Raw genomic sequence first — 15,496 nt, 5'->3', positions numbered from 1 at the left:
ACCAAGGTTCAAACCATCGTGGATTTCGTCCAGTTCATGTGGTGCACTGGTGCGGAACGCTCGTCCACATCAAAGCAATCAGCCTCCCTCCCATGGGCATCTGAAGCTTCCCCCAGCATGCGCTCGGCCTCATGCATTTCTCCTCCCCCCTAATTACTTTCACTTTCACGGACGCCAGGCCGTGTCTCTCTTCTCCCCCTGCTTTCACTTTTTTTTTTTTCGCTCTCCTCCTTTCCTGTCGGACCATGCCTCCCTCCTCTCCTTCCGTACCGCCACCTCTCGTCCTTTACAGCCCCACTCCTCCACTCTGTTTTCCTGAACCCTCCCTGCTCAGCTTTCTTCTCTTTTTCTCCCAGTCTCCGCTTCCCCCACCAGCTTCTCCTGTTCGTAAAAAAGCTCGGCACACACAACTCAGCTGCCCCGGACTGGCGCGAAGTAACGCACAGCATTGCTTCAAGTTACTTCCTTTTCAAACTCCCGTGGGCATGATGCAAAAGTGCGCAAAGCCACTCAAGCAACCCTTAGCAATAAAACCTACACTGTCTCAGAGTGCTTTGAAGTGGCCATCAGGCACCACGACAGCACTATATACAACGAACAATATTGACCATTATCTCTGTCCAACGCTCCCATCATTTTCACTGTCATTAAGATGCTACTGTACTGTTTTCACTCATGATGTTATTTTAATACTCTTCGCATGTCTAATTTGATTAAAGATGGGCGTATCATCTTTGAAGTCATTTGCACAATATGTTTAGCAAACTGCATTTCGTGAATGGGCCGTCTGCACTCCAGCCATCTGGTCTCCGCTTCCCTCCTTTCTCCGCGCAGCTTCCCTTCGCACTCCCGTCCTTTTCACCCACTCTCTGACTTTCCTTCAACAATTCGCGCTCCCCGCCTGCCTTTCCGCTGTCGTTTTCCACCGTTGCCTGGGGTTTATATTATCCCCGTCACACTTTCTCCATCTGCTGGTTCACTAGTCTCACAAAAATAGAGAACTAGTCTTAACTCCTGGATGGTTTTAGTAAATAATAAAGCCATTTTCCCTTCACTATGGATAGTTTTAAAAATGAATCTGAGCCAAAAGTGCCGACGATGAACATGTAGTTCTCGTACTTGCCTCGGCATCTGTTCCAGGCGTTAATTTCAGTTCTCAGATTGCTGGGAGACCCTGGGGTCAGAGCTACATATGGTATGAATTGAGACACATTTCTCCTGAACTTTCTTTCACACCCGCTAATATTTACGTTATGTGCCCTGGCTTCACGCGCTGAAGTGGCTGCGATGAACCCTTCTGTTCACCCCACCCCAGAGCGCCCCTTTATTGTAAATTCATCTCAATCCCAACTTTTCTTTGCAGCCACCCACCGTCAATTAAACGGCCCCTCCACAGGCAAGGTTCAATATGTAAAAGGGTCCGAATCGAGCTTCGGAAATCGAGTTTATAGGCTGAAATACCGCTTCAGACACTGGTGAATTTAGGCACTCAACTCATCATACAAGGTCCTCTGTCATTCATCCTTGCACTCATACACCCATTCATCTGCCCACTGACGCATTGTTGCCTCAGCTTACTCACCCATTAACAACACATACAAACTCAGTAAGTGTATACACACACACATATTATACATTAAAAGGAAAAAAATAAAAAATGGCACCTAAACTTGGCATGGGTATGCTTGCTATCAAATAATAAAGTTAAAAAGTTAAACACTGCAAAAAGTTACCATCCTGGAATGAAATTATATGTGTAATAATAAGGTGCCAACTCTTCCTGCATCCTGATTGTTGCTGCCAGTGGGGGAGTGAGCCCTGCCGCACCGCTGGGGACTTTACTTCCCATATTTGTGCCTTTCTGCCCTCTGCATCACCACATCATCACTCAGCGCTACCCCAGCATCACTCAGCACCACCACATTATCACTCAGCACCACCACATTATCACTCAGCACCACCACATTATCACTCAGCACCACCACATTATCACTCAGCACCACCACATTATCACTCAGCACCACCACATTATCACTCAGCACCACCACATTATCACTCAGCACCACCACATTATCACTCAGCACCACCACATTATCACTCTGCACCACCACATTATCACTCTGCACCACCACAGCATCATTCAGCACCACCTCAGCACCACCACTCAGCACCACCACAGCACCACCTCAGCACCACCTCAGCACCAGTCAGAACCACCACAGCACCTGTCAGCACCACCTCACCACCACCACAGCATCACTCAGCGCAACCACAGCATCACTCAGCGCAACCACAGCATCACTCAGCGCAACCACAGCATCACTCAGCGCAACCACAGCATCACTCAGCGCAACCACAGCATCACTCAGCGCAACCACAGCATCACTCAGCACCCCCACAGCATCACTCAGCACCACCACAGCATCACTAGGCACCACCACAGCATCACTCAGCACCACCACAGCATCACTGGTTCAAATATGTTCTCTCAATGTTTCAAGCTTTATTACAAATGTCACAAAAAGATGTTAATATTTCACTTCTGTTCTTGGATTTTCTTCACAATAAAATACACTGAACATAATCTTCACAAAAGTTATTTACAAAAGTTTAAGCTATTGCCATTATAAATTAAAATCATTTTTCTTTATTCATTATTTTTAAAAATTAAAAGCCATTGTTATTTGTAATATCAATACATCTAAGTCACGTAAATACAAAGCATGTTGCATTACAAATTCTATAGGTATCACATTTGGGAAAGTTAAAACTATTGGCATTGTAAATGACAAAGCTATTAATTTAGCTATTTTCAAAAACAACACACAAATAAAAAAAATTGTCATTTACAAGACCAATAGCTCAAACTTTCCGAATGCGAGACCTATTGCATTGCAAATGCTTGTTTCTTTGTGCTAATTTTCATACAAGTTGTTCATGAGAACTGTGAAAGGTTCTCAAATTCATGTAACAAGTTAATGAGATTGTCGCAGGCCAGTATATAATGCATCAATGGTTGTGCTCTTTTATTGACTTGTTATATTTCCTTTGCGTAACCTGTTATTTTGTTTTTTCTCATTAGGCTGCTCAGTTTTTGAATTCAGGGAATGTGAGGCACCGGTTGCAGTTTTACATTGGTGATCACCTGTTACCATATAATATGACTGTTTACCAGGCAGTCCGGCAATTCAGTATACAGACGGAAGATGAGAGGGAGTCCACCGATGATGAAAGTAATCCATTGGGAAGGGCTGGAATTTGGACAAAAACCCATACAATATGGTAAGTTACAAATTATTAATTTCCATTTTAAATTATCATTGATACACTTCAGATTCTGCTAAATCCAAGTCTTCAGTTTGGTTTGCCTACAATGTATCACTTCACATACTTCCAATTGATACTTACATTCTCTTATATGCTGATTCAATGTTGTGATGCAGTTGTCATTTCTTTACCATTTTTTTGCTCCCAAATGCCTCAGTAACACATTTCACTGAAGCATCCCCGGTACCAAGTAATGTTATGATTCCTTAATTCCTTCAACTGGATATAATTATGAAATTATTAAAACAAATGTCTCCTAATAGCTGTTGGTCAAAATCAGGTTCACTTCCATTCAAAAATGATTGTTCTGTAATGGCGAGTCTTCATAGTAGGTTTGTTTTAGGATTAGTTTCCTGTTACTTGAGAGGAAAATAAAATTTCTGCTGAAATCTTAATTTCTGATTTAGGCTTTCAACCCCAAGATTCCTTACCTTTTGAATATTCCCCCGGCATCCGACTAAATCCAGAAATATTTCAGCAGTTCCTCTACATACCATTAGGGGGCACTGACTGTTCAGCTCCGGAAATGGTGTGCAGTGCATATATAGGGTCCACTCCTGCTTGCTGACATCGGTTCTTTTATTTCCCTGCCTCCAGGCGCGAATACAGAGTTCTATCTTGTCTCTCTGAGACATTTATCTCAGTATTTTTGGTCAGAACTTTTCAGTGTGCAAGGGTTATCACCCCCAAAAACAAAAGGTTTTAAGCCCTGTGGGTGCTGGCAAGTAACATATGTCTGTGACGGATTCCCTCAAATGTCCCTGGGGTGGAGTCATGACTCTTAAGGATGTATTAATGAACTGAAAGGCCATCCTTGACCGCACCGCACGGCATGACTGTACATCGCCAAGAACAAGAAGACTCTGAATTGAGACTTATCTAATTCTACGTCAGATTTCCAGTCCCAGCAGTTGCCAAAGCTGTTTCAGAGGCCAGTCTTCATCAAGATCTAAATCTTTGGGTAAGTCAAAGTATACAAAATCGAAGTGGCACTCTGAACCCTCTCGCCACTTGTGTTCACCTCATTAAGCACGTGGTGGCACCATGACTCTAATCTCACTTCCAGATTCTCCCGACTTCTGAACTGATTTCGCAAATGGTTCAGGCACAGTCTGGAATTCCTGGGGCCGTCTTCTACTCTGCAACAGGTCGAAGAATTCAGCCCGTCCATGCTCCGGCTCTTCATATCCTTTCTGAATCCCTCTCGTTCACCTTCCGGGAACCAATAGCCCTTCCATCTGGAGTACCTCTGGCTCCATGATCTACGCTTGGTCCAGAGCTTCACTTCTGAGGAAAATTACTAAATTACAACTTGCAGTACAAATATGTCTCCCCTAAAAAGTCTGGGTTTAACCCCAATAGAGATTGGGAGGGACAGATGGCCATCATGGGAGCCCCAGACAGTCCTTTTTGTTTCTCGTGCCTCCACATGCATACTAGGGCTATTAAGGAGCAGGAGGCCAAATTGTTCATGGCTCAAGGTAGGACGACTGTCAACACCAAAAGCGTTCCAGACATCTTTCCATTTCCCCTTCGACATCTTCTAGAAAGAAAGAAGAGGAGTCATAAGAAACATGCTAGGTGTACGTCACCCCATCAATCTGACTTTACCAGAACCCTTGTCCTTGAAACTGGAGCTAATCCTTATCCATTCAGCTGATCCTCCACATAGCCCTGCTCCACCTGTGGGCTAGGCTCTGGATTGATTGTCTCCTTCTCTGTCCGCCCCAGTAACCTTGTCTTTCAATGCACCAGTGCTGACCCCAGCTCTTCCCAAGTTACCGGCACCAGGAGCAAATCTGGTAGTGTTTATTGCTATGTAAAAGCATCAACACTGTCTGGCGCACCTTTGGGCTCAGTGTAGTACCCGCTTCTATCAATCTTCATACTCGTCCAGCTGATGTCATTCCATTGAAGTTAGCCCCATACTGTCTTGTTCCTGCACTTCTACTAACAGCCGATAAAGTGAATGGTGCCGATTCCGCCTCTACCACGGACACCTCCTGCACCACCACCACCACCTCCGATAGTGACGGATGCCTCCACCCTAGTGTGGGGAGCTCATCTAGAGATCAGAGGTCTCTGATCCCCGGAAGAGCGGGTTCTGCAGTTAAGCCTGCTGGAACTGCCAAGTGATTCGACTGGCCCTCAAGTCCTTTCTCCCCTCCATAGTGGTCAGTCCTCCCATATCTCGACGGACAACACAATCTGCAATATGGTATATGAACAAGCAAGAGAGAGTAGGGTCCTTCCTTTGCCTGGAGGTGCTAAGACTATGGTTTTTTGCACTTTTGCACACCTTCAAGGGATCTGGCTCACCGCCAATTCCCAAGCGGGGTCTATGAATGTCAGAGCTGGCAGTCTGAGCTGGTGTAATCTTGCTGATCAAGAGTGGCATCTTCTACTGGAGGTAGTCCACAAAATCGTCACCCAGTGGGACATTCCTCAGGTGGACTTATTTGCTTCCTCAGAAAATACTCAGTGCCAACAGTTCTGTGCTCTCAAGAATCCGTCGAGGGGAGCCTTAGGGGGATGTGTTTCAGTTGAGGAGGAACTTTGAGCTGCATTACTTATCTTCTCCCTATGCCTTGATTCCTCAAGAAGATTCATAGACTGGCTCAAGTTATTCTCATCACCCGGATTGGTCAAGAAGGGCGTGGTATGAGGACCTCCTGCGCTTTCCCATATGTTCTGCACCACGCCTTCCATTCAGACCGGACCTTCTCTCCCATTCGTGGGGATGGTTTTCCACCTATATGCATGGCAATGAGCATGGACATCTATGTTCCTTTCAGCTGCCACCAGAGGTGATAGAAGTCATCTTGTCAGTGTGTATCCCCTACACCAAATTTGCTTACACTTGCAGATGGAGCAACGTTGTTGCTTGGTGTGCAGGCAACAGTGCAGACCCTTGCAGTCCAGGCTGTCACGGGTCCTGCAATATGCACTTTCCCTTGTACGGAGGGGTGATGCGATAGGCACTCTCAAAGGGTAGTCAGCTGCATTTTTATAATTTCTGTGTCTACCAGATCAGCCATCTTATTTTAAATACCACATTCTTATGCACTTTCTCACTGGATTGACGAATATGTACCCTCCAACTCCTTTTGTTATAACCCAGTTGAACTTTAATTTGTTTTGACTTTTCTTATGGGACCTCGGTTTGAGAGCCTGCATAGTAAATGTAAATCTGTATTTGTAAAGCAAAAACTACTCACCCTTTTGGGTCTCAAGGCACTGGAGGCCGTCGTAGAAATTAAGTGAGCTATTGCCCAGAGTCACATGGTGCTGAGCTGCCGCTGGAGCCGGGGATCAAACCGTGAACCCTGTGCTCCAAAGTCAGCTGACCTAGCCGTATCACCACACCTCTCCACTCATAGTTATCCCTTAGGATTTTCTCTCTCAAAACTGTATTTGTATTGGCTCTTACTACAGATGCACAGGTGAGCAAGAAGCAGGCTTAGTTCCTGTCCCCCTTGTACTTCTTTGTACCTGTACATATTGGTGTTGCGAACCAGAGTTGCTTTCTTGCCAGAAGTGGTGACTTTTTACCCCCTCTTCCCAGACCATTAAGGAGGAACATCCATTGGTGAGCGGTCCACTATCATCTGGACCGCACCAAGGACATGCAACCTTATGACAAGCTCTTTGTGAGATACTGTGGGGCCACAAAAGGCCAAGCAGTGCAGAATGAACCATTTCAAGATTGATCATCCTCTGCATCAAAACCTGCTTTGCTTTGGCCAAAAAGGATCTTCCAGAAGGGATCTGAGCCCATTCTAGCAGGACTAAACCACTACTTCTGCCCTAGCCTGAGTCGTTCCTATCGCAGAGAGCAGCGACGTGGACATCCCCACACACATTCGCCAATCATTATTTCCTGGATTCTGAAGTGCTTAGGGACAGCCACTTTGCTAAATCTGTTTTGCAGGATTTCCTTGTTAAGGTTCAGGGTATTACTCCAGAATCTATTATACAGGTGAGGAATCCACAGGTAGATGTATCAATCAGAAGAAAAAGATACTTGTGTTGTAAAGAACCATCTTGTGGATCCTCTACCTACATGCACATTAACTGACCCACTTTCCTCCCTGTTTGAGGGATGTTATAGGGAAAGTTAATAAGATACCAGCTTATATTCTTGTGCTGCACTACTTTGTCGATATCAGTCAGTTTACTCACCTCAAAGGCTTAGGTTAAAAAGGATGGAAACTGACGTTGTAGCCCCAGTGCAACTACTTTATGGCTTCCGTGATGTCACCTGAAACCACTTCTGGCATCCTAATGAAGCCAGGGCCCCCTACTGTGAACAGGAGAGCTGTGAAGTTTTCGTATCCAGTCTGACGTTTGGGCTTGCTCTACATGTGAGGAATCTGCAAGTAGATAGAGTATTGTAGGAACGTGGGTTTCTGTTGCAGTGACCCACCCCCACACTTTTTGCCAGATTTCTGATGGTATGTTATGTTATGTTACGAGTTTGTTGAAGTGCGACAGCTGCCCCAGCAACTGGGCGTCCCGGCGCTGAGAAACCATAGCATAACCTGCTGAAGGGAGGGGGGTCAGGGTTTAAGGCAGTGGGAACAAGTAAGTTTTTATTGCCTTGCGGAACGCTGGTAGATTGTCAAGGCTGCGGATGTTCAGGGGAAGGGAGTTCCAGAGTTTTGCTCCTATGGCTCTGAAGGAGCGGCCCCCTAAACGGCAGAGTTTTGTGCGGGGAACCATTACAAGGTGTTGACCAGAGGAACGCAGATTGCGCTGGGGGGTGTAGGGTGTTAGGAGCGGACGGAGGAGTTCGGGGCCATCGGTTTTGAGGATTTTAAAGGCAGTGGTAAGTGCCTTAAATTAGATACGTACTTCCATTGGGAGCCAGTGGAGTCTTCGTATGGTGGCTCTAGCAGAGCATTGTGAGAAGTTGGCCTGATATATAATGTTCACTATTCTAGTGAGCACTTTGTATCAGTCCAAACAACCCTTATTGATGATTGGTTGTAAGTCAACCTTATAGACCAGCTATCCTAGTAGCATGGATACGAGCAGTCTAAGGATAAGACTCTAGAGGGCGTGTTAAGCCAGCTGTTTTACCATCACATTACCCCTTGAACACCAAGTGAAAGGACACCACACAAGTTGTTATGAAAATAAACAGATATTTATTTATAACAAGACTACCCTGAACTCTATATGAGTCAGGGAGCTAAGCACACAACAAAACTCTTACGAAAATACTTTAAGTTGCACAATTTACACAAATGCCCGAAGGGCACGAAAAACCATATATTACAAAAGTGGAATGCGAATTACTAGCAGGTAAGTAACTATTCTCAGAGACTTTAGAAACGCTAGGCCTACAATACTAAACCCTTAGATTAGAAGCAGGAGGCCTGTAGACGTCGTGTGCAGAGTGGGAACTCTCACGCGTAAGGCGGGAAAAAGTCTATGGAAGCTAGTAAAGACAAAGTTACTGTTCTCGGGCGAACCCGACTAGGTGGGTCGAAAACGGGAGTGGATCCGAACACTTAGGGTGTTGGACTATGCTGGAGCACCGGAGTACTCAGGTTACCTAGCCCAGGGGCTGCGGCTGCATAGGGTTGAAGTTGCGTCGGAAACCCTCGTTGAAGATCCAGGAGCCTGAAGAAAGAAGTTGCTGGCAGGCGACCAGTGAAGAAGTTCGTGGTGATCCAAGCCTGGATCAGGGAAGAAGAAACCTGTAAGCAGAGGGGACCAAGTTCTGAATCACTAACCAGTGATTTGAGTGGGCACCAGGATGGCACCGGACGAAGTCACCTCAGCCAGGTGAGTGGGCGCTGCTGGGCTCTGCAGTCTCTCGGACCAGGAGGCGTTGTCGGCGACCAGGATGGAGGTGCGAGCTGTCCCACGAAGGTTCTTGCTGTCGACGTCGCTGGACCCAGGATTGGGCAACAAGTCTTGGCAAATGCAAGGCCCACGCGGTGGACCTAAAATGGCGTCTTGAGTGGACCAGGAGGGTCCAGGGTGCTCCTCTTTTGGAGGGGAGCAAGGGCTAGTCTGGAGCAACCAGACCAGCAGTGTTTGTCGTCGTGGAGCGTCGTGAGAGGGCCACTAGCCAACGGGCAAGCGACCTGGACAACGCGGTTGGCAGCAAAGAGCAGAAGGGCCCCACGCAGATCTCGTGGATGCAGGGGGGCTGAACTTCGGTGCTGGAGCTGCTCAGGGTCGGGGCTTCTCTTACCCCAAAGCACTCAGTCGAGGGTCACTCGGTGGTCGTGCTGGACAAGCGTCGTGCAGTTCTGAAGATGGCCGGTCCCTCGAGGTCTCGTCGCACCCACGGGTCACAGCTGGGCTGATGATGTAGGTTGAGGTCAATCAATCAATCAATCAGTGACACTTATAAAGCGCGCTACATACCCGTAGGGTCTCAAGGCGCTGGGGAGGGGGGGGTGCCGCTACTGCTCGAACAGCCAGGTCTTCAGCTTCTTCCTGAAGGAGAGGTGGTCTTGGGTCAGGCGCAGGTCGGACGGGAGGGAGTTCCAGGTCTTGGCGGCCAGGTAGGAGAAGGACCTTCCTCCTGTAGTCGCTCTTCGGATGCGGGGGACGGCGGCGAGGGCGTGGTTGGCTGATCGGAGGTGGCGTTTGGGAGCGTAGAAGTTGACTCGGCTGTTGAGGTAGCTCGGGCCTTGGTCGTGTAGGGCTTTGTGTGCGTGGGTGAGGAGGCGGAAGGTGATTCTCTTGTTGATGGGGAGCCAGTGAAGGTCTCTCAGATGACCGGAGATGTGGCTGGATCGTGGGATGTCGAGGATGAGTCTGGCTGAGGCGTTTTGGATCCGCTGGAGTCTCTTCTGGAGCTTGGCGGTGGTCCCGGCGTAGAGGGCGTTGCCGTAGTCCAGTCGGCTGGTGACGAGGGCCTGGGTGACGGTCTTCCTGGTCTCTGAGGGGATCCACCAAAAGATCTTTCGTAGCATGCGTAGGATGTTGAAGCACGCCGAGGAGACGCTGTTGACTTGCCTGGTCATGGAGAGGGAGGAGTCCAGGATGAAGCCCAGGTTTCGTGCATGGTCTGTCGGTTTGGGTGCGGTGCCCAGGGCGGGAGGCCACCAGGAGTCGTCCCAGGCGGAGGGTGAAGAGCCCAGGATGAGGACCTCCGTCTTGTCCGAGTTCAGTTTCAGGCGGCTGGTCGTCATCCACTCGGCTACCTCTTTCATCCCTTCGTGCAGGTTGGCTCTGGCGGCGGCGGGGTTGTTGGTCAGGGAGAGGATCAGCTGGGTGTCGTCGGCGTAGGAGATGATGCTGAGGTGGTGTTTGCGTACGATGGCCGCGAGGGGGCTCATGTAGACGTTGAAGAGGGTGGGGCTCAGTGATGATCCTTGGGGGACGCCGCAGATGACTTCGGAGGCCTCTGACTTGTACGGTGGTAGGCGGACTCGCTGTGTTCTTCCGTCGAGGAAGGAGATGATCCATTCCAGCGCCTTGTCCTGGATACCGATGTTGCTGAGGCGCCGTGTTAGGGTGCGGTGGCAGACCGTGTCGAATGCCGCGGAGAGGTCTAGGAGGATGAGGGCCGCTGTTTCTCCCTTGTCCATCAGGGCTCGGATGTCATCGGTGGCGGCGATGAGGGAGGTCAGAGGTGCCAGGGGAGCTGGTTCTCGTCGTGCTGGAGCAGTCTTGATCCGAAGGAGAGACTGGCAACAAACCGCGATGCTTGGTTGGTGCCTGCTGCTGCAGGGTGACTACTCCTTAGTCACAAGGGAGAATCTTGGGAAGAAGTCTTGAGTTCCTTTCGTGGAAAGTAGTTTCAGGATTCAAAGATCTAATTTGGAAGGGGGCCTGCTCCTACCTTTATCCTGCAAAAGGGGGCTGGCACGCGACTAAGTCCTGCCCTATGGGTGGGACTAGGAGGGGGGTGGTTACACCCCTCTCCTTTGGCGGGCTTTCCCCAGATCAGGGGCTGGAGTGCCCCTGGAACTGGTTCAAGCCGGCCTATGCACAGTGAGCACCGGGGTGCCACTTGCAGTCACCTTCCTCTAAAGCCCTGCCTACCTAGGATACACAAAATCCTGTCTGGGACGGTGCTGGCACCGCCCCTGGCAGGAAACCCTTTGTCCTTGCCTCCTGTGCTGGGAGGACTCCCAGCAGCAGGAGGGCAGACTTGTGTCTCGGTGGCAGCATCCATCTTGTGGAGCTGAGGCTATGTCTGACTTTAACCGGGGTTACAGGTTACATACATGTCGTGTCCCTCTAGAAGGGTGGAATGCTAACCCCGTCGCCAGAATTGGCGAGGGGTTAGTATTCCAATTCGTATGACACCTTACTCGACATGTTTTGATAAAGCGATACCAGAGTTGGCATATAACCGCGAGGATTATAATGCACTTAAGTGTATATGGTATGCGTTATCATGGAACAGCTATTAGGACTTGGTTACGCAAGCTGCAAACGGGCTCAGCTCATGCCAGAGCACCATTTCACCTTATTCCACGCACTCTGCCTCCAGGATTGTTAAGGCCTGCCATAGGAGTGACTGATAGGAATATAGGTGTCCATTGTAGGTTTAGATATAGGAATACTATATCTAAAGCAAAGGGTGATTACACCACCTTGCCCCAGCTGTCGTGCAGCCAGTTGTGTCAGATTTGGATGGCCAGCCAGGGGTGGCATAATACATGCTGCAGCCCCTGGTAGGCCCTGGGTACACCTATGCCCTGGGTACCTAAGGTACACTGTACAGGGACTGATAAGGTGACTCAGTATCCAATTAGATATGTACCTAAGGTACATGGAATCCATTTTACAGAGAGAGCAGTAGGCCTGGGGTCCTGAATAGCAGGGCCCCAGGTCAACTAAGTCAGAAAACCAGCAAAACACCATGCAAAAAGTTGGGGGCAACCATAGTCGGGGATCTACCTTCCTACAAGCATCTCCTTGGAAGGCCCACTATAGCTCTGGCCGCAGAATTCTGAATCCGTTGAAGCCTCGTTGTTTCTGCTTTGTTAGCGCCCAGTGGTAGGACGCTAGCATAGTCCAGCCGGGAGAGAATGATGGATTGGACTATGAGCTGGCGTGTTTTGGGATCAAAGAACCCAAGGATGGGATAGAGGCTTCTTAGTAAGCCCACACACGTAGCTGCTACTCTTTTGGTGTGAATTTGGTAGCTCAACAAGGAGTCCAGCCAGACTCCCAGGTTTTTTACCAAGGATTTGGGGGAGGGATGGGGCCTAACAATGATGGCCACCAATGGTCGTTCCAACAACTGGTGTTCCTGCCAAGGAGTAGAACCTCGGTTTTCCCTGCATTCAGTTGTAGACAGTTGCCTGTCATCCTCTGGGCGACTGCAGCCAGTCCATCCCTAAATCTCTTGGCAGTGGTTGAGGGGGCCTCAGTAAGGATGATTACCAGCTGTGTGTCGTCGGCGTACGACACCAGCATGAGGTCACATTCTCTGGCCACTGCCGCGAGGGGCTGTACATACAGGTTAAAAAGGGATGGACTGAGAGACGAACCTTGCGGGACTCCTTGGCCGATAGAGTAAGATTGGGAGGTGAACGGGGGTGCTGAGACACGGAAGGATCTGCCCGTCAGGAACGAGCGGAACCAATCGAGGGCCAAGTCGCTGATCCCTATATCTTCCAGGCGACCCAGCAGGATGTTATGGGAGACCGTGTCAAAGGCCGCGCTGAGATCAAGTAATATCAGCGCTGCACTTTGACCGGCGTCAAGTACCTTCCGGAGATGTTCGGTGGTAGATAGAAGGGAGGACTCCGTACTATGCCCTGGCCGGAACCCGTGTTGGGTGGGGTCCAAGATGTTCTATTGGGCCATATGGTTTGAGAGTATTGTGTTAGCATGGGCCTCTGCTAGTTTGGACACCCAGGGAAGCAGTGAGATGGGCCTGTAGTTCTCCGGTTTTGTTGGGTCCAGGGTCGGTTTTTTGATAATGGGGGTAACCCAAGCTTGTTTCCAACAGGTAGGAACAATTGCCGAGGAGAAGGAGAGGTTGAGGAGTGTGGCCAAGGATGGAAGGAAGAAGTCCATGGCCTCTAGAAATTGAGCCGGTCTCATGGGATCTGAAGGGGCACCTGATTTCACCTTTCTACAAAGTTTGGCTAAATCCCTGTGGGATATTGCAGGCAGGCATGTGAGTCTGGTGTCTTTAAGGGAGGAGTAGGAGGAATTGGTGCGGTCGGGAGGAATCTGTGGAAAGGTGTTATAAATTTTTCTTACTTTATCGATGAAAAAGATAGCGAGTTCCTCACACTGCTGCGTAGAAGAAATGCCCGAGACAGGATTACCACAATTTTGCAATTTTTGAACTTTGAGTGTGCCCTGGGTCCCTGCCAATCTTGTTCCATGGACCAGTGTTCTTTCCAGAAACTGTACCATTGCTCTCACAATCGGCACACCTCTGGCTCACATATAAGTCCCTTGTTAAAGGTACCACTGGTACCATGTGCCTTGTGACCAGTGGGGTTCCCTTAGGGCTGCAGCGTGTATTGTGCCACCCTAAGGACCCCACACCAAACACATACACTCTGCCATTACAGGCAATGTGTTGTGGTGTAGCTAAATTAAGAATCCACATGGAACACCTTCCTGGGTGCCATGCCTACACACCCCTTTCTGTGGCATAGCTAAGTCACCCTCTGGCAGGCCTTACAGCCCCAGGGCAGGGTGCACTATACGACCGGTAAGGGCATAGCTGCATGAGCAATAGGCCCCTACAGTTTATGTGCCATTTACAGACATTTTAAGTGCAGTGAAGCCATTTTTGAGGTACATGGGCTGGGAGTTTGTCAACACAAACTTCACAGCTCTATGATGGCTTAACTGAAGACCAAGCATCTCTGCATAGTAAACCCACACTGATGTTAGTGATGGATTTATTATAAAATGCTCTCAGACGGGATCTTAGAGATGCCCCCTGAAAAACAACCAGCTTTTAGTGTATTGGCTGACTGGTCCCTGCCAGCCACCATCAGACAGGTTTCTGACCTCATGGGGTGAGAGCCTTTGTGCTCTCGGAGGTCAGAAACAAAGCCAGCTCGTGGTGGAAGTGCTTCACAGGCTCTCACCTCGTGGTATGCTTATTTGGGCGGCTCCAACTAGTGGATATGCCTCCCCTTGTCCCACCCCCACTTTTTGGCGGCAGGACAGGCGGGAAATTTAAGTAAGCAGAGTAGGAGTGTCCACCTTGGCTTGGCACACCTCTTTGGTGGCCATGAGCTGAGGTGAATGCCTCTCCTCAAAATTCTCCATCCTTGTTTGGAGAATTAGGCCCAATAGGAATAGGGATGTGCCCCTCTCCTCAAAGCGAGGGGGCACCTAAAGGGTGTAGTTACCCTAAGGGACAGTAGCCACTGGCTACTGTCCTGCAACCTCTGCAACGCCCTTCAATTTGGTATTTAAGGGCTCCCCTGAACCCTGTTCCTCAGATTCGATGACCTACGAAGAAGGACTGAAGAGCCATGCAGCAGTGGAGAAGACTGAGGCAACTGACCTGGCCATAGCCCTACCGACCTGTCTCCTCCTCCAGCGACCCTGCTCAAAGAAATCTGCGTATCACGCGGCCCGCATCTCTCCAGCAACTCCAGAAACCTGTGCTGCCTTCAATAAAGTCTGTCTTCTGAGGACACCGGATTTTGTCCAGCAAAAGCAACCTCCAACAAGGACTCCAGTGCCTCCTTGAACTGCACATCCTCACCACTCTGCACCCATCGCCCTCGGCCTGAGTCCTGGTGGCACGATGATCCAGTGACGTCTCCCCGGTGATCCTGACCTCCAAAGATGCATGTTCTCTCCTGAACTTCCCCACGACGTCTGCAGTCTCATCTTGAAGGGTCCCGCGACCGCATCAAGTGAGAAACCCAAAGCCTAAAGACACTGCTGTACCCGCAGACCGCAGGCTTTGGGGTGTCCAACCGACAGTGTCCCGGCATCCCCCCAGTATCCAACTTAACTCTCCAATCATTGGCTTCCTTCAGCGAGTGTTCTGGCCGGAGCATGCAGCCATTATCTCCAACCGAGGATCTCCATTGATTTCTATTGGGCACCCGGCATTCGATTTGCATCCTGCACCCAGCTGCCCCAGTGCAGCTGGTGGTGCAGATTTGGTGCTACTCGTGGCCCCCTACAGTGCTGACGGCAATCCCCAGGGGCCTGTGTCACTGAACCGCGGACACTCAGCTGCAACTGGTGCCTC

The 15,496-nt window shown here is 49.4% G+C and overlaps 1 protein-coding gene across 11 annotated transcripts in view; it reads left to right on the top strand.

Moving 5' to 3' along the window:
- Positions 1-15,496, top strand: part of TRIP12 (thyroid hormone receptor interactor 12) — a 1,008,257-nt gene that overhangs the window by 806,199 nt on the left and 186,562 nt on the right. For all 11 annotated transcript variants that reach the window (XM_078668151.1, XM_078668159.1, XM_078668158.1 and 8 more), the window contains one exon: positions 3,083-3,282. In XM_078668151.1, the coding sequence (XP_078524277.1) occupies positions 3,083-3,282 (200 nt within the window). The remainder of the gene's footprint in view (positions 1-3,082; positions 3,283-15,496) is intronic.

Source organism: Lissotriton helveticus, chromosome 11 (genome assembly GCF_964261635.1).
Source record: "Lissotriton helveticus chromosome 11, aLisHel1.1, whole genome shotgun sequence".
NCBI lineage: Eukaryota > Metazoa > Chordata > Amphibia > Caudata > Salamandridae > Lissotriton > Lissotriton helveticus.
Note: the sequence above shows the minus strand (reverse complement) of the source record. Positions and strands in the feature narration are given on the sequence as shown.